The sequence below is a fragment of the Dama dama genome, chromosome 5 (genome assembly GCF_033118175.1).
Source record: "Dama dama isolate Ldn47 chromosome 5, ASM3311817v1, whole genome shotgun sequence".
Classification (NCBI taxonomy): domain Eukaryota; kingdom Metazoa; phylum Chordata; class Mammalia; order Artiodactyla; family Cervidae; genus Dama; species Dama dama.
Genome location: NC_083685.1, coordinates 53528903 through 53552199, shown reverse-complemented (window position 1 = coordinate 53552199; position 23297 = coordinate 53528903). Strand labels below are relative to the sequence as shown.

Below are 23297 nucleotides of genomic sequence, written 5' to 3'. Positions count from 1 at the left end.
TGTAGCCTGCCAGGCCTCCCCATCTGTGGGATTTTCTAGGCACGAATACTGGTGTGGGTTACCATTTCCTACTCCAGGGGATCTTCCTGACCCAGGGATCGAACCCGTGTGTCCTGCATTGGCAGGCAGATTCTTTACCACTGAGCCGCCAGGGAAGCCCATGAAAGCACTTAGTGGAGTTTTAAAATTGTTAATTTTAAACAAAAGAATATCTATGGAAGCACTTCAAAATATTGATATTACATAAATATAAGATTAATACAATTTTACACATGTATGATTTGCAATCTGATTGGTTCTTTAAAAATCTGGAATCAACTATTATGACTGAGGTCACAATACCTTGACCAAAGGTGCCAAATGGCATTTTTGACTCTGTGTTAAAGGTGTGACATTCCCACAAATGTCTAGCAATCTAAATGCTTCCTAAAGAGGCAGAAGGTCAGTCAATGTGATAACCTAAAGGGAGACTTCTGCTTCTTGAGAGCCCCCTGAGTAGGAAGTCAACAGGTGCAGAGGCAGTCTCTTTAAAATGTCTGGGATGTGCCATTTGGCCATTTGCAGGAATTCAGCAGTCCAAGTGAGAGCTGCGTAGGTAAAAAATGTGAAGTCCACACAAGTTAGCCTCATTTGAATGCTTTGCTCATTGGGAAAAGGAGAAGTCCCTAGTACTGTCCAACTTCCACAACAAAACAGAGCTTACTAAATTCCCATCACCCGTCAAGAGGAGACTCTTTGCTGAGCTATCTACAGATTTTCTAGGTGTAAAACAGAAGTGAAAAAAAGGTCATCAGATAGGTAGGTGGATCGGCTATGATCACTACAAAGAGAGTTGAAATGCCCAGGGAAAGCAAAATTGTCTAGAGATAACGATGGCCTGGTTTGTGTGTCTCTAATTACAATGATTCTCTTAAAAAATTTAAATCCATTCATTAAATGTGGATAAATCCTTTAATCCTGCCATATCCGGTCCTCGAAGCGCCAAACGCTTCATATAAGGACAGCTGTGGGGTGAATCAGTTGCTCTAAGCTTTGGGGCTGCTTCCAACTTCGCTATTTGCTCAAGCCCTACAGGTCAAGGAAAGAAGTGATGTAATGCACTTAGCTGGGCCATTTTAATTACAATGGAATGGAGTGGGGGCGGAGCTACAGGCGGTGACAAGTTTGGCGCATGACTTGCCTAGGGATGCAGGAAACAAAAACACCAGCAACCATTGGCTGCGTCCACTTCCGACCTCAGTCTCTAGCTCCAAGTCTGGAAGCTTGAAACACATTTCTTGGGGAGAGGGGTGGCGCCAGCTTACAGATCGTCAACCATAAACACACACACACACACGGCGCGCGCGCACACACGCCCCACGGAGGCTGGCAGCGTCCTCGCTGCTGGGATGGGCGTGGGGCCGAGTGCTCGCCACCCGGTCCCCAGAAGGTTCGCCCGAAGCCAGCTGCAGCGGCCTGGTTCGGCTCGCCGGGCCCGCGGAGGACTCGCGTCCGCGGAAGCTGGTGTTGCCGGGGCTCGCTCCTAGCCAGCCGCGCTGTCGTCATTCATTCGCAGTGTCCGGAGCGTCCTTCCAGCCGGGAGCTGGGCTTCGCCGAGGGTGCGAGCGGCCCCCAGGCGGAGTGTTCTCGCGCGGTGCCCTGGAGGGCTCTGAGCGGCTGGAGACGCAGGCGGCCGGGACCCTGGGTGGGCGCTGCGGGAGCAGCCGCACCCCAGCCCAGCTCCGCCCGACGCGCGGGGCAGGACCGGCGCGAGTCGCCCGCAGCCCAGCCAGCTGCCTAGCCGGATCCCGCGGCTGAGCCACACCACTTCCTCCTCCTCCCGCTCTCCTTCCCCCTCCTCTCGCTCCTCCCGCTGCCGTGGGCCCCGACCCGGCGGCGGAGCCAAGGGGCCCGGGAGTCTGCGGCCGCGGGCTCGCGGGAGGCGGCGGCGCCGCGGAGAGGATGCTGCTCGCGGCGCCCGAGTCCTCGCCGTCCTCCCCGGCCGCCCGCGGGGGCTTCGCTGTGGCCCGGGCCCCGCCGGCCGCCCCCTGGTGAAATCGCTCTCCGCCGCCGCACCTAGCTGGCGGGCAGGCGGGCGGGCGCTCGTGTGCCCGGGGCTGCGCGCCGGTGCGTGCCGGACCCGACCCGCCGCCCCATTGCAAGGGAGCCCGCGGCGCCAGGGAACATGTGGGTGAACCCCGAAGAGGTGCTGCTGGCCAACGCGCTGTGGATCACCGAGAGAGCCAACCCTTACTTCATCCTGCAGCGGAGGAAGGGGCACTCGGGCGATGGAGGCGGCGGCGGCGGACTGGCGGGTAAGGACCTGCGGCCGGTCCCTGCGGGTGGGGGGGCCGGGAGCGCTGCGGCGCCGCCCGCGGTCCTGGGCAGCGGGCACCCGAGACGCCGCCCTGTCCCTAGGGGCTGGGCCGCCCGCCCCGCTTTGCTGCGTGGAAAACATCAGGAGTCGTCATATTCAGACTGAATGAGGTGCTGGTTTTTGCTAACCCTGTCGGGCGACGGGGCCCTTCTTCGTGTACCGGGCGCCCGGTCGGTGGGTGGTGTTGATGAGAATGGAGATGAGAGAGTCTGGGGTGAGGGGAGCATCAGTGCTTAGGAACTGAATGCTGTACTTCCCGAATGGGCAGGAGAGGTGAAGGGCAGTTAATTTTTGCTTCATTCTCTTTACTGGTAATGGCAGGATCAGGTATAAAATGCTCTTTTGTTTTCAGGGAAGCAATCAGTAAAGAGCTGGTGTGGTCATTTCCTATGTTAGTTATGACTGAAGAGAAAAGGAAAAAGGGAGGAAAAAGGAATATTGTTGTTGCACCTAATTAGGCATAACGAAGCAAGTTATCTGGTTGTAAAGTAACTGCATTTTAACTGTTTTAACTCAATCACTTCCCCAAACCCCCTCAAGAGGTATTTTATATTGTGACTAGTACTAAAACCATGCCATCTCATTCCAGTTTGTAAAACCAGACCCCTACCACCCTATCCCAAGACATCAGAAAGGTCTTCCTTTACTATCTTGGGTGGCGGGAGATGACAGAGAATCTTGAACTCACACTGTACTAGAGAAATGGGACCCTGCCCTCTCTCTGTTGGTTTGAATGAACAAAATAGGGATATTTTTTACAGTGAAAAAGTTAGCAGAAAAAACAGGAGAGTATTGCAGAAAAGAGATGAACCTTGATTTCTTCAGAATTCAGAATACATCCCCCACTTGGAGCTTGTAAATTGTTGCTTTCCAAAATGCCTTGCTATAAACTAAAAATTCTTGACATAGTATGTATTTAGTTGTGATTCTGCTGTACGAACTGGTTTTGTCAAGATGGAAATTCAAGGGTCACACTGGACCGTAGCTACTGGTTTGAAAGACCTTGCTAATGCATCAGATCACCTCTAGGTAATCTGATTTTTCTGCACTTTTTCTGCCATAAAAGAAGGGAATCTGCCGAGCTCCAGATTGTGTTCCAGAAATTCTGACTAGTGTCCTAGAATCAGAATTTTCCAGTTCATTTTGTAGAAGTTGTTTAACTATGTATTAATATGAAACTTGCATATTTAATATTGGTATCAGCCCAGATTGTCCTTTAAGTCTAAAGCAGCAATGTAGAGTAGATAGTTTATTGTATTAACATTTCCAGCCTGGAGATAACTCTTCTCACACCATGAGCTACTGAGTATTTATTTTCTAGAGTAATTTGCAATAGGTTATAAAAAATAAGGTGCAAAGCCTTCCTTTTCTTTAAGAGTTTGTTTTTGATGTGGACCATTTGAAAAGTCTTTATTGGATTTGTTGCAGTATTGTTTTTGTTTTGTGTTTTGGTGTTTTGGCCTGAAGGCTTGTGGGGTCTTAGCTCCCCTATCAAGGATTGGAAGGCAAAGTCCCAATCATTGGGCCACCAGGAAAGTCCCTAAATCTTTTTCCAGTTAACGTTTTTATTGTGTTCCCACTAACTCCCACTAACTCAATCCACTCTCATCGTTGATGACTTATTACAGATAGATAAACTTGTCTTCTTAATTGAAAAATTATACCTGTTAACAGTTATTGCTAGAATAATTGAAATAATTGAAATCAGTAAAAAATATTCCTGTCAATAAACGTTATTTTCAACCAACATAGGAAAAATGTTTCCCCAGATAAATTGGTGCCATATCAAATGAAGCAAGGACATTTTAGAAATCCTTGTATAATGCATAGTATTCCATTTCTATGTGGAATGTGGGCTCACACATGCATTTATTAACTCACCATATCATTTAAAACATTGGTTAGTCACTTCTGAAGTACCAGTGTCATGAAGCTCACAGCCTATTGGGAGAAGACAGATGCTGAGAAAATTATCCTATAAATTAATATAAAATCACCACTGTCTTAGCAGAAAACAATCTAACCTAGTTCAAATGAAGAGAGTTTAGTGAAAAGGCATCTTAGATGGAGGCAGGGTTACCAGAAGCAGTGAAAGGCACAGAGAAGGTGGCAGGAATGATACTGCTGTAGGCCAAGTGAACCCAAGCCAGGCAGGAACTGTTTGGGCCTCCAGGGAAACTGCCACCCCTAAGAACAGAGACCCCAGCAAAAAGGGGGTGTGGAGGACATGTCCAGCTTCTCTCTTCTCCCTGCCTCCAAATTTCTGCTGTTGCCTCTCATCTGTGGGACCCAAGAGAAACTGGCTGGATGGGCTGTCCTGGTGATCTAGTATCGAGGACTCAGCCTCCCAGGAATGGATCTGGGAGATAGGTGCAAACTGAGAATGACGAGCGCTGAAGGAGAGGAATACCATGTAGGTTACCCCTTTCCTGGTGGGAGTGGGAGGAAGGAGAGGTTCCTGTAGAAATGACACTGGGGCTGAGACCTGAAGAAAGAAAATCAGCCTGTGAGGAGAGGAAGGAAGAGCAAGTGTTGGGTATCAGTTATCGGAGATGTTCCGGAAGATCTCAGGACCCTTATGTAATGTGCGTTATCTGGACCAGTGCTGATCAAATGCATGATGGATGAGTAGGTAACCTGAACTAGTCAGAAGCGCTCAGTGGTCCAGGGTGCTTGGTAAGATGTTGGCACCAAAGCTATAAAAAATAATGGGCCACAGTGAGGATACTCCCCTTCCCCCTTAAGAGTATTCTCTTTTTGATTCCAAACAATATACATAGGTATTGACATAATGAGATTTTTTTTTTTAGATTGTAGATGCATTTGATTTATTAATGCCCTTTAACTGAAATTTCTGGAGAAGGAAGTGGCAACCCACTCCAGTATTCTTGCCTGGAGAATCCCGTGGACAGAGGAGCCTGGTGGATTGCTGTCCATAGTGTCGTGCAGAGTCGGACTCGACTGAAGCGACTTAGCATGCATGCATCCTTTGGATAAGGAAATGGCAACCCACTCCAGTATCCTTGCCTGGAGAATCCCAAGGACAGAGTAGCCTGGTGGGCTGCCATCTTTAGGGTCGCACAGAGTGAAGCGACTTAGCAGCAGCAACTGGAATTTCATACACATATATGCACAAAACAGAAATGCAGAGTGCAGTGACTTATCACAAGTAACACCTTGTAACCACCACCAGTATAAAAAATGGAACACTGCAATGCCTCAGAATTCCCCTATGTGGCCTTCTCCCAATCACTGCTCATCATCAACTGAAGGTAAAAAAACAAACGAACAAAAACCTATCTTGATGTTTTTTTGGTAAACACTTCTTCCTTTTTCTTTATAGTTTTTGTGACAAAGAGCCTATCTGTAAATACAATGTTTTGGTTTTGCTTGTCTTTTTTGATCAAGGAATGAATGGCCTCATGGATTATATATTGACATGTGTCTAGATTCTTTGTGACTGGAATTCATTTCCCCACGCTGTGTGGAAAACTGTTAGCCAAATTTATCAACTGTTCTGTTGAAAGACCTTGGATGGTTATTTAGGGTCTGTGGGTAAGGTGGCTGTTGTCATTCTGCTGCACAACAGGCCAGTTAACCAAGAGATGAGGTGTTGAGGCAAGGAAAACAACTTTATTTAGAAGTTGGCTGACATGGCTGACAGACAAGATGGCAGACTAATGTCTCAAGATAAACATCTTGTTGGGGTCTGGAATCCAGTTCTTTTCTAGGACAGAGAAGGGAAGGAAGTAAAGGCTATTATCTTGCAAGTATCTCCTGGAATGGCCAACCTCAGGGAGGGGATGTGTTAATCTCTTTAGGCAGAGCCACAGGGCTTCCTGAAGCAGGTCATTATGTATGACTATAATAACAAAAGCAATGAAAAGCAAAGGTTATAGTCAAAGAGACAGATCCATCATGGAGTCCTAAATGGCTCTTCCTTGGAGCAATTCTTGTTTGTGTTTTTTGGTGCCTGTAGACATGCATCCAGGGGAGGAATTTTTAGCTTGTAGATTATGTGCCTCATCAACTTTAATGGATGATACCAAACTGTTTTCCAAAGTAGTTGTACCAACATACTCCCACCCACAGCAAATGGGAATTTTCCCTTGCTCCTTATCCTTACCAACACTGTCAGTCTTTGTAAGTTTAGCCTCTGTGGTGGTTTTGCAGCAATGTCACATTGTGGAGTTAATTTGCTTTTTCCTTACTGATGAGATTGAGCACCTTCTCATTTTGTGATATGAGTGTTCAGGTCTCTTGACCACTTTGCATTTGGGTTGTTTGGGTTTTTTTCTTACTGATTTGTAGGTATTTTAAAATATATTCTGAACATGAGCTCACTGTTGGCTGTGCTTGTGGCACAGTCTTCGTTCAGTTGCTTGCCCATTCATCCTTGAGGATGAAAAGATGTTCCTAATTTTAAAAAATCAAGTCCTTAATAGTCTTTTTTTTCTTTATGGTTAGTGTTTTATTGTGTCCTGTTCAGTAAGTCTTTTCTTACTCTGAGGTTATAAACATAGACTTCTACATTATCTTCTAGAAACTTTTCAGGTGTTTTTTGTTTTTTCTTTTCTGGCTGTAACCATGTTCATGGGGAACTTCCCCAACCAGGACTCAAACCTGCACCGCTTGCAGTGGAAGCGCAAAGCACAGAGTTTTAATGAGTGGACAACTAGGGAAGTCCAAAGCTTTTCTGTTTTAACCCCCATTTTTTATTTACCCCCAACTTTATTCACTGGGAATGAACTTTTGCATACTGTGTGAGATAGGGTTAAAGTTTTAATTTAAGGAGTATTATGGACATCCAGTTGGCCCAGCATGATTTATTGCTGAGTCCATTCTGTTCTCAGTCTCTTCTTACTAGATTGCCCCTGTGGGGCTACTGTGTTCGTAAATCAAGTGCTCCAATATGTGTTTGGGCTCTCTAGTCCATTTCTTCTGTTTGTAGGAATATTTTTGCACCAATAGCACACGGCAGTTTTATAACAGGAGTTTATATTCATTAGACCAAGTCCTCTTATCTTGTTCTTTAAGAGTTTCTTGGGTATTCTCTTTTACATTTACAGAACATTTTGGAATCAGCTACTAAGTTCCACCAAAACAGAACAACAGCCACAACAAAAACTTACACTGTTGTGATCTTGACTGAGATTGAATTGTTTATAAATAAATGGGCAAAATTAATATCTTCATAATGTTGAATCTTCTGGTCCATGAACATGGTATTTTCCTCCATTTATTTAGATCTTTCAAAATTTCTTTCAAAGATATTTCATAGTTTTCTCTAAAGGTCTTTCACACCTTGTATTAGATTTGTTACTAGATATTTTTTACTCTGCTCTATATTGTTTCTTTTTAAATTTTTTTCAAGTTCTTTGCTAACCTATAGAAATATATATATATATATATATATATATATATATATTTAATTGACTTTGTATCCAGAACCTAGCTAATTTATGAAATTAATTCTAGTTATATATATATATATATATGCATATATACTCAGATTATTTTCCCTTATCGATTATTGCAAGATATTGAGTGTAGTTCCCTGTGTTATACAGTAGGTCCTTGTTGATTATTTATTTTAGATTTAGTAGTATGTATATGTTAATCCCAAACTGCCCCCTGCCTTTCACTTTAGTAACCATAAGTTTGTTTTTGCTGTGAGTCTGTTTCTGCTTGTAAATAAGTTCATTTGTGTCATTTTTTGGGGTTTTGCATATAAGTGATATCATGTGATATTTTTCTTTTTCTGTCTTCACATAGTATGATAACCCATACATACATCCATGTTGCTGCAATTGGAATTATTTCATTCTTTTTTTTTTGGTTTAGTAATATTCCATTGTATATATATGTCACATCTTGTTTATTCATTCATCTGTCAGAGGACATTCAGGCTGCTTCCATGTTTTGGCTATTATAAATAGTGCTGCAGTGAACATTGGGGTGCATGTTATCTTTTCAAATTATAGTTTTCTTTGGATATATGCCCAAGAGTGGTTTTGCTGGATCATATGGTAACTCTTTATTTATTTAAGGAATCTCTGTACTGTTTTTCATAATACTACATCAGTTTTTCTTTTCTTTTTTTTTTCATTTATTTTTATTAGTTGGAGGCTAATTACTTCACAACATTGCAGTAGGTTTTGTCATACATTGACATGAATCAGCCATGGAGTTACATGTATTCCCCATCCTGATCCCCTCTCCCACCTCCCTCCAGTTTTTTTTTTCATTCAAAGGGAGTTCTTATCCTTAGTTTGCCAAAAGTTTTTAGTTATATGTGGATGCTGAATTGTTTCAAATGCTTTTCTATATATATTAAGGTAATCATTTGATTTTTCTTTTTTATTCTGTTAGTGTGTTGACTTTTTTACTGATTTTCAGATGTTAAATCAAACTTGCATATACAAAATAATCCAACATGGCTATGATGTTAATTTTTATATTTTCATTAATATCACTTGCTAATCTTTTATTTAGAATTTTTGCATCCTAATAAGTTAGTAGAATAGTCCTATAATTTTTCTTTTTCTTAACATCCTTGTCAAATTTTGATATCAAGTTATACTGACCTTAAAAGTAAGTTGTGGAGTTCTGGAAGAGTTTTCGTGATAGTAGTATTATTTTACCTTGACATGTTTGGCAAAATCACAGGTGAAGTTGTCTGGCCTTGAAGTGTCCTTTTTGGGTTTGTTGAATGGTATTATAGCATTCAGATGTTTAAAATTTTTTCTTTTACTGTCAATTTTATAAGTTTATTTCTTATAATTTTTCATCCTAGATCTTCAACTATATTGGCATAAGTTTGTTAAAGATATTCTCATGTTTTTAATGTCTGTAGGATGTACAGTAATAGCCTCCTTTTTTATTCTTGACATTGGTTATTTATGCCTTCGTTCTTAATCAGTCTTTCTGGTTATTTGTGCCTTCTTTCTTAATCTTTCTGGGAATTTATCAATTTTGTCTTTTTGTAAAGAATCAACTTCTAGACCTGTTGATCTTTTTTGTTTACATTTATTTTTTACTTCATTAATATCTGTCATTTATTATTCTTTCTGTTTCCTTTGGGTATATATTGTTATTTTCTAGTTTTTGAAAATGATATTAGTTAATTGATATTCAGTCTTGTTTTCTAATATATACATTTTAGATAATTTTCCTTCTAAGCATGGCTTCACCTGCAGTGACTTCAGTGCTTTGAAACTTAGTAAGATTTGTTTTATTCCCTGCTGATGGTCAGTTTTTGTAAATGTTACGTGTTGTGCTTGAGAAGAATAATGTGTTGTGCTTGAGAAGAATAATGTGTCCTGCAGTTGCTGGATAATTGCTCTCTTTATTCTGTTGGCCAGCTTTGCTGCTTGTACTTGGGCTTCCCTGGTGGCTCAGCTGGTAAAGAATCCGCCTGCAGTGTGGGAGACTTGGGCTCGACCTGGTTGGGAAGATGGCTGGTATATATGGACCATATAGTCCATGGGATCTCAAAGTCAGACACGACTGAGCTGCTGTGTTCAGTTCTTCTACTGTATTCATGGTTTTACCATTTGTCCTTGTGGTATACTTCCAATTTTTGCTTTTTGTGTCTTAAGACTTTTTCTTTAGGACTGTATACATTTATAATTGTATATTTCTGGTGGATTGAACATTTTATCATTAGTGAGTATCTATATCTCCAGAATTACTTTTTGCTTTATCATTATAGTTAACGAGAGATTGATTTGGCTTATGTTTGTATAGTTATCTTTTTCATAGTTTTACTTTCAGCCTTTCCATAGCCATTTATTTTAGATGTCCTTTATAAGTAGTAGATGTTTATTTCTTTTTCTTAATCCAGTTTGAAAATCTTCACCTTAATTGGATTATTTAGTCAAAGTATTAATACATGTGACTTGGGTTTTAATTATCTTATTTCAGTTCAGTCTCTCAGTCGTGTCCAACTCTTTGCGACCCCATGAACTGCAGCACGCCAGGCCTCCCTGTCCATCACCAACTCCCGGAGTTTACTCAAACCCATGTCCACTGAGTTGGTGATGCCATCCAACCATCTCATGCTCTGTCGTCCCCTTCTCCTCCCACCTTCAATCTTTCCCAGCATCAGGGTCTTTTCCAGTGAGTCAGCTCTTCACATCAGGTGGCCAAAGTATTGGAGTTTCAGCTTCAGCATCAGTCCTTCCAATGAACACCCAGGACTGATCTCCTTTAGGATGGACAGGTTGGATCTCCTTGCAGTCCAAGGGACTCTCAAGAGTCTTCTCCGACACCACAGTTCAAAAGCATCAATTCTTTGGTGCTCAGCTTTCTTTATAGTCCAACTCTCATCCATACATGACTACCGGAAAAACCATAGCTTTGACTAGATGGGCCTTTGTTGGCAAAGTAATGTCTCTGCTTTCTAATTAGCTGTCTAGGTTGGTCATAACTTTCCTTCCAAGGAGCAAGCGTCTTTTAATTTCATGGCTGCAGTCACCATCTGCAGTGATTAAATGCTTTCTATTTTTTCTGTCTGCTCAGTGTTCTTTTTTGCCTTCCTTCATTGCCTTTGATAGAATATGGGTTTTTGTTTTGTTCTTTTTAAAAATTAGTTATTTATTTGACTCCATCTGTTGGCATGTGAACTCTTAGTTGGGGCATGTGTGATCTAGTTTCTTGACCAGGGATTGAACCCAGGTCCTCTGCATTGGGAGCATGCCGTCTTAGCCTCTGGACCACCAGGGAAGTCCCATTTTGTTTTGTTTTATATATTGTTTTAATGCTTACATTTTGAAGCCTCTGTTAGAAGTTTTATATTCACTTCTCTATTCTTTTAGTGGTTACTCTGGCGATTATAATGCATTCTTGACTTAATATATATTGTTAACTGGTATTTTCACTTTATTAAACATTTTTAAAAATTGGCACTCTTAATCTTTTCCTGGATAATATAAGGACTTTGACGTCTTTAACTCCATTTAACCCCCCATTCCTCAATTTATATGCCATTGTTGTATTTTATTTTTTATATATTTTCAACACAAGAACATATATTACTACTACTTTTTAAAGTCTGTATTCAGTTAGACTTCTGCATATGTTTACCATTTTTGTTGTTCTTTCCTCTTTTCTGTACTTTTTTTGGAATCATTTTTATGCTGCCTGAAAAACGTGCTTTACTCTTCCCTTAGTGAGAGTCTACTGGTGACAGATTCTCTCAGTTTTTTTTTATAGCTGAAAATGTATTCATTATGCTTTCATTCTTAAAGTACATTTCTGGTTTAAATGGTTGGCAGTTAATTCTTTAAAACTTGGTTAAGATACTGTTACCTTGTCTTCTGATTTGTCTTTTCTTTTTCTGGAAAAGTAAACTGTCACTCTGATGACTGCTTTTTTGTAAGAATATGTCTTTTTCTCCAACTGCTTTTATCGTTTTCACTTTGACCATGGTTTTCTAAAGTTTTGATAGGATCCAGCTATTTGTTGATTTTTTAAAAACACTGCATGAGGTGGTAGGACTTCTTTGATCCATCGTTATTAGCTTTGTAACTTCATCCGCTGCCTCTTCAAATATTGCTTTCCCCCTGTTCTCTTACATGTATGTTAGACATCAATGTATCCTCTGTGTCTGTTACTTTCTGAATTTTACTTGGTTCATTTTGGTTATTTTCTTCTGCTCTATGTTCCAATTCACTATCTAACTGTATTTAATCTGTTAAGCCTATTCATTCATTAAAGTTTCTGTGAGCTGCAGTATCTTGAGCCCATGTAGGTCTGTTCTGTTGCCTGTCATTTCTTCTAATTTTCATTCGTGCTGTTATGCCTGGTTACTTTTCATTATGTACTGGACATTGTACTCTTTGCAGAAGTAATCTGAAATAGAAGGTGGTGTAAGAGAGAATTTTTTTCTTCCAGTTGCAAACCAAAATAACTATTTTTAGGTGTTGCTGTATTTCAAAAGTGAACTCTAACCTGGAGAGTTTTGCCTACTTAAGATACGCATTTATGATTAGGTTGTAAATCTCCAAGGTCTCAACCCAAAGAGAGCATCATTACTTTCCCAACTTTTTGCTGGTTCTGATAGCTTTCTTTGTCTTCCCAGTCTCTAATTCTGTGTGAAAGTGAAAGCGTTAGTCTTTCAGTCTTGTCCAACTCTTTGCAATCCCACGGATTGTAGCCCATCAGGGTCCCCTGACCATGGAATTCTCCAGGCAAGAGCACCGAAATGGGTAGCCATGCCCTTTCCCAGGGCATCTTCCTGACCCAGGAGTTGAACCTGAGTCTCTCGCATTGCAGATGGATTCTTTACCATCTGAGTCACCAGGGAAGCTACTAAATTCTGCTAAAAGCACATCCAGAGTCTCAGCCACTCAGAAGCCCCTTTGGGAAGAAGCAAATAATAGTGCCTCCCCACTCCCCGCGCCCCAACAAGTCAGGTTCTTGTCTCTGAGCTACTTTCCCAGGTGAAGTAATTTGTCTCTTTTTAATTCTTTGATATTTTTAAGTATATTTTTGTCCCATTTGTATAGCTGTCCTCAGCAGTGGGTTGTCATGTGGATTACCTTGCCTCCCATTGTAAGGTGGTGCTACTATTATCTCCATTTTATAGAAAAGGAAAGTAAGGCATTAAAGAAACTGAGTGACTTGCCATGGGTCACACAGCTAATGAGTAGGGGCCTATTTATGTCTGGATCTTTCTTTACGAGACTAGTGATATAGATTGACTTTATTTTCCTCATTTGTCCCCCTTGAACAGCTAGTAAAAGTGATTGACTCTACCTTCAGAAAAATGAAAACACTGAAAAATTTTACATGCAGTTTTAGGAGCTTATGGATCCCAGGTGAATTAGAATATAGGTGCCTCAAGTTAGAGGACGTCACCAAGAGATTGAGACAGCTTCTCATTACCCCAAACCAAACATGTGATAGTCTCAATTTCTCATTACCCAAAATTAAAAGCTGTTCTTTCAGAAACGTGTTGAGTAGTGACTGTGTTTCCAAGGCTGAACTTTATAAAGGTACAAAAGAAAGAAAAGGCCAGTTTTCTTGCTGAGCCATTACTAACCTAGCGATCAAACTGGGATGAACAGATTCTGGAGAGCTAAGAACATAGGCATGGGGGTGATACGGGTGCAGACTCAGACTGTACCCCAGTGTTCTGATCTGAGATTAGCACTAGACTGGGAATTGGACTTTCTGCATCACATGGAGATCATTGCAACTAGGGAAACACGTCATTTGATAAAGGGAGGCAATTAAGAAGCAGTAAACATAGAATCTGCCTGCAACCCAGGAGACCCAGGTTTGATCCTTGGGTCGGGAAGATCCCCTGGAGAAGGGAGTGGTAATTCACCCCAGTATTCTTGGAGTGAGAATTCCATGGCCTGAGGAGGCTGGCAGACTACAGTCCATTGGGTCACCAAGAGTCTGACACAGCTGAGTGACCAACACTTCCACGTTCAAACATAGAAAAAGCTCCCCCTTTCCTGCCTAAAGGTAGGAAATAAATTTTCTTTTTGCTAGAAATACTCTTATCAGCCCAGAGCTAGCACCAGAGGACTCTGCAAATAAACCTTGTTGAACACTTCTCCTCCTAGTTAAAGAGTATAAGGATTAGCTTGCCCTAGTGGAACTATATCCCTAGTTCAAATCCCTTTGTCTTGCCAATTCTTCACAAATGTTTCTTTGTCTAAAAACTGTAAGAGCTTCCTTCTCTGGCCACTTCTTTGGATCTTCATTCCCTTGTGTAGGTTCTCATGTACATGTACAAATTTAATACAATTTGCATCGTTTCCCCTCTTAGTATGTCAGCTTTAATTTTTAGACCCAGCCAGGGTGGAGGAAAACTTCCTTCCTAGTCAAAGAACTCACAGTAGTGAAGGAGAGATAACAAAGCAAATGTTCTAGAAGCCCTCACTAGTTAACAGATGCCTATTTTTAGGGTAAAATACTCATCTTGCCAATTTGTAAGTATTAGCAAAGTTGCTCCTTGTTGCACTTAGCAATTAACGTTTTTCCTTGTAGATTATTATATGTAAAAGGCACTAAAGTGTGTTCATGCCTAATGGAGCCTGGTGTGACTGTGTGTTGGGGTGGGCAGTGGTCTGTAGCTGTGCATGCAATGGCTCAGTCACTTAATAAGCAAATGCTGCTGGCAAGAAGCATGGTTAGACAAGAGCAGATGTTGCTTGCTTGTTCCATGAATTCCTCCCCCTCTGCTTATCACTTCGAGAGAATTTTGTCTAAGAATGATTTAGTCACCTGTTGCAATTTGTCTTGAGACTTTACCTTTTTCTACAAAGCAGCTCTAAGAACAAATATGTGTGATGTGTGTAGGATTTGAGATGGCTTTTGACATCTTCTGGGTGGTTTGTAAATGGATCTCCAAAAGAAGGGAAGAGAAAATGTACTCCAAGCTTTCCTTTCAGAAATTTGAGAGAATGAGGCTGACTTCCTTTTTTAGGGATATTGCGGTTATTTTCTTCTTTGGCATCATCACACACAGAGGTGTGCATGTGTATATGTGTGTGTTCCATTGTATCCGACTCTTTTGTGACCCCGTGGACTGTAGCCGGCCAGGCGCCTCTGTCCATGGGATTCTCCAGGCAAGAATACTGGGAGTGGGTTGCCATTTCCTCCTTCAGGGAATCTTCCGGACCCAGGGGTCCAGCGCACATCTCCTGCACTGGCAGGCGGATTCTTTACCACTGAGCCACCAGGGAAGCCTCATGTGCAGAGGGGACTCGTTTTATTATTTATTTTTTAAACTGGAGTATGTTTGATTTACAATGTTGCGTTTCTGCTGTAGAGCAAATTGAATTAGTTTTTAGGTTATTTTCCCATATAGGTCATTACAGAGTATTGAGTAGAGTTCCCTGTGCTATCCACAGGTCCTTTTTAGTTATCTATTTTATATATTGTTGTTGTTGTTGGTTTGCTAAGTCATGCTCAATTCTTTGCGACTCCGTGGACTGTAGCAACGCAGGCCTCCCTGTCTTTCCCTATTTCCCAGAATTTGCTTAATTCATGTCCACTGAGTTGGTGATGCCATCCAACCCCCTCTTCCTCTGTCGTCCCCTTCTTCTCCTGCTTTCAGCCTTTCCCAGCATCAGGGTCTTTTCCAATGAGACAGCTCTTTGCATCAGGTGGTCAAAGTGGCAGAGCTTCAGCATCAGTCCTTCTAATGGATATTCAGGTTTTATTTCCTTTAGGATTGACTGGTTTGATCTCCTTGCTGTCCAAGGGACTCTCAAGAGTCTTCACACAGTTTCGAAAGCATCAATTCTTAGGCGCTCAGCCTTCTTGATCCTTCAACTCTCACATCCATACATGACTGCTAGAAAAACCATAGCTTTAACTATAAGGACCTTTGTTGGCAAAGAGATGTCTTTGCTTTTTAATATGCTGTCTAGGTTTGTCATAACTTTCCTTCTAAGGAGCAAGCCTCTTTTAATTTCACAGCTGTAGTTACCATCTGAAGTGATTTTGGAGTTCAAGAAAATAAAATTTGGAGTCCAGGAAAATAAAATCTGTCACTGCTTCCACTTTTTTCCCCATCTATTTGCCGTGAAGTGATGGGACTGGTTGCCATGATCTCAGGTTTTTAAATGTTGAGTTTTAAGCCAGCTTTTTCACTCTCCTCTTTCATATCAAGAGGCTCTTTAGTTCCTCTTTGCTTTATGCCATTAGAGTGGTATCGTTTGCATATCTGAGGTTATTGATAGTACTCCGGGCAATCTTGATTCCAGCTCATAATTCATCCATTCCGCCATTTCGCATGATGTACTCTGCATAGACCTAAAACAAATAGGGTGGTGATATACAACTTGTCATACTCCTTTCCCAATTTGAAACCAGTCTGTTGTTTCATGTTCGGTTCTAACTGTTGTTTGTTGTCCTCCATACAGGTTTCTCAGGAGACAGGTAAGGTGGTCTGGTATTCCCATCTCTTTAAGAGTTTTCCATAGTTGGTTGTGATCTATGCAAAGACTTTAGCGTAGTCAGTGAAACAGAAGTAGATCTTTTTCTGGAATTCCCTTGCTTTTTCTATGATCCAACGGATGTTGGCAATTTGATCTCTGGTTTCTCTGCCTTTTCTAAATCCAGCTTGTATATCTGAAAGTCCTCAGTTCATGTACTGTTAAAGCCTAGCTTGAAGGATTTTGAGCATTACTTTGATAGCGTGTGAGATGAGTGCAACTACACGGCCATTTGAATATTCTTTGGTGTTGCCTTTACTTTGGTTTGGAATGAAAACTTTTTCCAGTCCTGTGGCCACTGCCGAGTTTTCCGAATTTGCTGACATATTGAGTGCAGCACTTTAGCAGCAGCATCGTTTAGAATTTGAAACAGCTCAGCTGAAATTCCATCACCTCTGCTAGCTTTGTTCATACTAATGCTTTTGAAGGCCCACTTGGCTTCATGCTTAAGGTTGTCTGGCCCTAGGTGAGTGGCCACATTATTGTGGTTATCCAGGTCATTAAAACCTTTTTTGTGTAGTTCTTGTATGTATTTTTGCCACCTCTTTTTAATCTATTCTGCTTCTATTAGGTCCTTGCTGTTTCTGTCCTTTATTGTGTTCATCTTTGCATGAAATATTCCCTTGGTATCGGCAATTTTCTTGAAGAGATCTCTAGTCTTTCTCATTCTATTGTTTTCCTCTATCTCTTTGCATTATTCACTTAAGAAGGCTTTCTTATCTCTCCTTGCTATTCTCTGGAACTCTGCAATCGGTTGGGTATATCTTTCCCTTTCTCTGTTGCCTTTCACGTCTCTTTTTTTCACAGCTGTTTGTAAGACCTCCTCAGACAACTATTTTGCCTTCTTGCATGTCTTTTTCTTGGGGATGGTTTTGATCACTGCCTCCTGTACAATGATATGAACCTCTGTCCATAGTTCTTCAGGCATGTAGTATTTATATGTCAATCCTGATCTTTCCATTTATTCCTCCCCCTCCCTTCTCCACTCTCCCCCACCCTGTAACTATAGAATCATTTTCTACATCTGTGACTCTGTCTCTGTTTTGTAAATAAGTGCATTTGTACCATTTTTATAGATTCTACATGTAAGTTTTATCCTATGATATTTGTACTTGTTCGTCTGACTTCACTCAGTGTGACCGTCTGTAGGTGAGGGCGCTGTGGCGTTGCAGCCTGATAGTTGAGAGGCATGTTTTATTCGGGGGGAATTTTTAGGACTTCAAACCTGGGAGGCTGCATCTCTCAACCCAAAGAGAATAGTTTAGAGAGGCTAAGCAGAAAGCCAGATTATATAGAAGTTTTACAACAAGGGGCAGATGTCTGAATGTCAAAAAAGTATGACTAATTAAAGGAAAACCAGATATCTCAAGTTAAGGCATTTGGGGCTTTTCTTTGCATAGGAAGATGCAAGAGTTTGGTCTCACTGCAGTCTTTCCTTTGGTCTGCACCTCAGCTTTCTGGGGCCAGTTTCCTGTGTTCACATCCTGAGTTCCCTCAGAGCTCATCTTAGGGAGTGGACTCAGTCTGATGACTGCTAAATGGTAGGTTTTTCCAGTAGTCATGTGTGGATGTGAGAGTTGGACCATAAAGAGAGCTGAGTGCCGAAGAATGATGCTTTTAAACTGTGGAGAAGACTCTTGAGTCCCTTGGACTGCAAGGAGATCAAACCAGTCAATCTTAAAGGAAATCAGTCCTGACTGTTCATTGGAAGGACTGATGCTGAAGCTGAAACTGCAATACTTTGGCCAACTGATGCGAAGAACTGACTCTTTGAGAAAGAACCTGACGCTGGGAAAGATTGAAGGCAAGAGGAAAAGGGGACGGAGGGTCGGACACGACCGGGTGACTGGACTGAACTGAAATGGTATTTATTATTTCCTTCAGGAGCTCCCTCAGGGCTCAGCAGCTCACCATCTGTGGTTGTGGCAGGTGCATTGGCTGATGACTGTGACATCCTTGTTTGCTGCTAAGGCAGGAAATACTCCATTTCTCAGGATCCACATTTTGAAGAGATCAGGTTTTAGATAGTGGGATGCTTCTCAGGCTTGCACACAAAAATGTGTTTTGCAATTTTGTCCAAGTCAGGAGTTTGTACTTTGGGACTGGGCAGGCAGTAATGCTGCCGGCTGTGGTGGGTACCACTTCGTGGTCTGGGTCTGGGTCTCAGAGACTGAAGCCCAGGGGAGCTGCCTGGCACCCTGAGTACACGGAATGCCACAGGCAAATTGGGAATCCCCCAAGCTTGCTTTTCTCACCGTTTCTGCTGTGTTCTCTGCTCCCTCCCTGGGCTCTAGTCTTTTTCAGCCCTTCCCTTCAGTAAGCACACATCCGGATTCAAAACTGGATTCACATCCCAGCCCCATCTGTTACCAAGTGATGTGATTCAGGAAGTGTCTCTTCCTTTCTGATTCCCGTATATAATATACTTAAACACCTTTCAGCATTGATGGTGATGATTCTGTGACATAAGTTACGGAGAATGCAGGAAACACAAGGAGCTCTTTATGGATAATGGCCCATCATTGTTCTCCGGGGCCACTGGCTCTGAGTAATTCACACTGATGTGTGAGCAACCCCTGTCCTGCAGTTAACAGAGAAATTGAGTAGGCCTGGCGTGCTGTAGTCCATGGAGTCGCAAAGAGTCGGACTCGACTGAGCGACTGAACAACGATAAAGCAAAAGGCTATCTGTCCGATATTTAAGCAACTTAAAAACATTAAGTAAAAAAAAAAAAATTAAGTCAATATTCAGGCTTTTGGGTGAAGGGAATTTTTGATCAGCAACTTTAAATCCTTCTACCTGCATGCCTTCCTCCTACCCTCCCTTCCTTCCTGGGGATGCACATTTTAAAAGCTCAGCCAGGAAACACAGACCTCTATCTCCTGGCATCAGTGACTCTGACTGGCAAACTGGAACTGCTAGGGAGAGGATAAGGGTTGGAGGCAGGGGAGTAGCCACCTTTTCTATTTATCTCTCTCTCTCTCTCTATATATATATATATATATATATACACACACACACACACACACACACATATATATATTTAAATTTTTTTAATTTTAAAAATGTCTGTATATAAAGATATGTGGTTAATTAGTCATTCAGAGATTTGTAATTGAGAAATATCCTCAGTACGTAGTTGGTTTAACCAGAGAACCTATGAAGAAATTATTGACCCACTTTCCCTGTTGCTTGGTTTCTCTTTCCTGTCAGGCGATGAGTTCAGAGGACAGGCCAGTCATTTTTCAAGTCATTCTGCAGTTGCCTCTGGCTTCTTGTTTGCTCCAAATGGCATTTCACAATGGGCTGTTGATTACTTACACTTGCTTTCAGGGAGCCAGTGTTCTCCGGCTGTGGGATCCAATCAAGAGATCCATTAAGGTCCTCCTGACTCTCCACGGGAGATCAGGATTGTAAACTGTCATTGGGGTGAATCAAATCTTCTCCTTACTCTCTGTTTGAGACCGAGGAGAGGTGAATAGCCATCCAGCCCCCCTGAGGTGAGGTCTGTGAAGTGCACGCATGCCCACCTTCCAGCTCCATTATTCTAGGCTTGCTGGTCAAGTATTTGCTAGAGGGAAGGTCAAGTAGGTGAATGACAGGGGAGTCTGGCATGCTGCAGTCCGTGAGGTCGCAAAGAGTCAGACACAATTTAACAACCGAGCAACAGCAAGATCAAGTAGAATATTAAGGATTTGATCTCTGTTTACACTCTAAACAGAAAATGTGGACTGTTTGTTTAATACCAGGAGACTCTATATTTCAGTAATAGAAATGGATTTTTAAAATCTTTGTATTAACCTAGGAACCAAGGCAGTCTCTAATAAAAGTAAGCAAATCTTCACATATTTATATTTGGACTCTGTAACTAATGCTTTTAAAGAAGAAATAATTTTATTACTTTTTTTTTAACACCATTGGTATTTTGTACTATTTGTATATCTATTACTATCACTATAATGAATAATGTAAAGTACATTATTTCTTAAAGCGTCTTTTTTTTTCATTTTTTTTTTTATTAGTTGGAGGCTAATTACTTTACAATAATGTAGTGGTTTTTGCCATATATTGACATGAATCAGCCATGGATTTACATGTGTTCCCCATCCCGATCCCCCCTCCCGCCTCCCTCCCCATCCCATCCCTCTGGGTCATCCCAGTGCACCAGCCCCGAGCACTTGTCTCATGCATCCAACCTGGGCTGGTGATCTGTTTCACCCTTGAGAGTATACTTGTTTCAATGCTGTTCTCTCAGAACATCCCACCCTCGCCTTCTCCCACAGAGTCCAAAAGTCTGTTCTGTACATCTGTGTCTCTTTTTCTGTTTTGCATATAGGGTTATCGTTGCCATCTTTTAAAATTCCATATATATGTGCCGGGGTCCAGCCTCGGCAGGATCCAGGGGATACCCTCAGGATGAGCGGCGTCGGCGAGAGAGAGAGAGAGAGAGAGAGAGAGGGAGAAGACACGTGAGACCAGCCTTGATAGGGCCAAGTCTGCGAGGGAGAGAGAGAGAGAGAGAGAGAGGGAGAGAGAGGGAGAGAGAGAGAGAGAGAGAGAGAATGACCAGACAGGGGTGTTTGCAGGGTCTGGCAGAGTCTGGCAATGCTTTATTTTTTACCATGGCTTTTATACCCTAAATTAGTACATTTCTAAGGGGAAGATAGTTTAACATTACATCAGCTTGTTCTTCATGAAACCAGGGTGTTTTCTGCATACTTCTTTGTTTATGAGGGTCTTGTACATTATCTTCTGGCCTTGGGGCCTATTGACATTTTATGACCTAGGTGAATGCAAAGCTGTTTTCCGTAATCTATTCTTTAATGAACACAAAGGTCAGTCCTTTTGCAGAAGTTAAATTTATCTAAAAGGTTTACCACACAAAGACTCTGCAGCTCCAGTGAGGCAGCCCCTGTTTAGCATTCCTGGTTAAAATTAACAATTTTAAACTCTTATTTTTCTAAATCTTAGCTATAACCACTTTTATTTATTTATTTTATTTTATTTTTTTTTTTTTAGTTGGAGGCTAATTACTTCACAACATTTCAGTGGGTCTTGTCATACATTGATATGAATCAGCCATAGAGTTACACGTATTCCCCATCCCGATCCCCCCTCCCCCCTCCCTCTCCACCCGATTCCTCTGGGTCTTCCCAGTGCACCAGGCCGGAGCACTTGTCTCGTGCATCCCACCTGGGCTGGTGACCTGTTTCACCATAGATAGTATACATGCTGTTCTTTTGAAATATCCCACCCTCACATTCTCCCACAGAGTTCAAAAGTCTGTTTTGTATTTCTGTGTCTCTTTTTCTGTTTAACCACTTTTTCTGTATAACCACTTTTAGAATAATATTTTTATGTTCTCTAATAGGGCTTCCTCACCCCCAAAGGGCTCTGTGCCTATTAGGGCCTTTATGTGATCAGGTTCTTTATGCTGTTTTATGATTAGGGTATTATAAGCAATCATGCATATAGTACCAAGGGCATAAATGCATTTGCCAAACAAACTAAAATACCAGCAAAGGAGTTTAAATTAAAACACTCCTTTCACCCTGGATAATCTCATAAAATACTACCACCCGGGAAACTTATTGATTAAAGTTCTAAATTGATTCTTGTTTGGAAAGAGATCAGGGAAGGCCTTCTGCCTGTGTCACAGAAATTAGGGAGTAGTCTATTGAAGCAAGCATCAGAAAGACAGATATCATCTTTAAGGTGAGCGCCAGGGGCAGCTTTTCGGAATCCCTGAAAACCTGATCCGCCTTGCCCGACAGGTTTTCTCCCTCATGACCTTGTCATGGGTGGGATCTTGTGTGCTGGCTCCCGGCATATATGCATTAGTTTACTGTATTGGTCTTTATCTTTCTGGCTTACTTCACTCTGTATAATGGGCTCCAGTTTCATCCCTCTCATTAGAAACTGATTCAAATGAATTCTTTTTAATGGCTGAATAATATTCCATTGTGTACATTATTTCTTAAAGCATCTTTTTAATAATATTCAAATTTATGTGGTCTAAAAGCTAATTTTCAAAGTCATTGTTATTGTGGTCCTATTGTTCTATTAATGCTTGATTGTCTGTATTTTCTCTTCTTTTTACAATTAGCATAGAGTATAAAGGCAAAGGAGCTAACATTTGCTGAAATTCTCCTGTGGCTCAAGCATTCTGCCGAGACCCTTTCACACGTCACTAATTCGATGTTCATAAAAACCCCGCAGGTTAGTTTATCTCCCCTCTATTACAGGTGAGGAAACTGCCCGGGAAGTTAAGTATCTTACTAGAGGAGACCCTACTAGTAACAGACGGAGCCTGTATTTGTCCTTAGGTTTGACTGCATTTAGAAAGAAAAAAGGGTGAAAAGGCAGATAAAAAGGAGAGAGGAAGATGAAATGTAATGCACACTTTGGATGCCTAAAGCTCAACATCTCCATTCACTGGTGCCGAATCCAGTCTCAGAGACAGTTTTGGGTGAAGTAGAAAAGGGTAGCTTTATTGCTTTGCCTGGCAGAGGAGGCCACAGTGGGGTAATACACTCAAAATCCCATGGACCAGCTTGGAGACGATAGTGAAAATTTCACAGTAATTGTTCAAACAGGGAGCTCTCAGCTCGAGGAGATTCTTCTAATGGGTTGGTGGTGAGGAAGTAGGAGCCAGCATCATCAACATTCAGGTCCATCTGGCCTGGGGTCTGCCTGCTTGTGGGCAGCACACCATTGTTAATCCCCCACTTCTCCCACCTGAATGGGGTTTCCGTGTCTTCAGAACAGCTCAAAGGTATTGTTATGAGTTTAGATTGATTGGGAACCAGGACCTTGCCCCAAGGTTGCGCCGTTGTTTCTCTTGACTGTTTCTCCCTGGCTTGGATCCCCTCCTTACTCTAATTAAGAACTGCTTGAATCTACCCATTGGAACCCAGGGAAGGTCATAGAGGCTAAATGAAGGCTGTTTCCCATAATCAAAGGAACGGAGGGCACAGAAA

At 41.8% G+C, this 23297-nt stretch overlaps 1 protein-coding gene across 1 annotated transcript in view; it reads left to right on the top strand.

Moving 5' to 3' along the window:
* Positions 1-2063: 2063 nt before the first annotated feature.
* TBC1D9 (TBC1 domain family member 9) overlaps positions 2064-23297 on the top strand; it is a 128106-nt gene continuing 106872 nt past the window's right edge. The window contains exon 1 of the mRNA XM_061142395.1: positions 2064-2294. Coding sequence (XP_060998378.1) covers positions 2165-2294 — 130 coding nt within the window. The 5' untranslated portion in view covers positions 2064-2164. The remainder of the gene's footprint in view (positions 2295-23297) is intronic.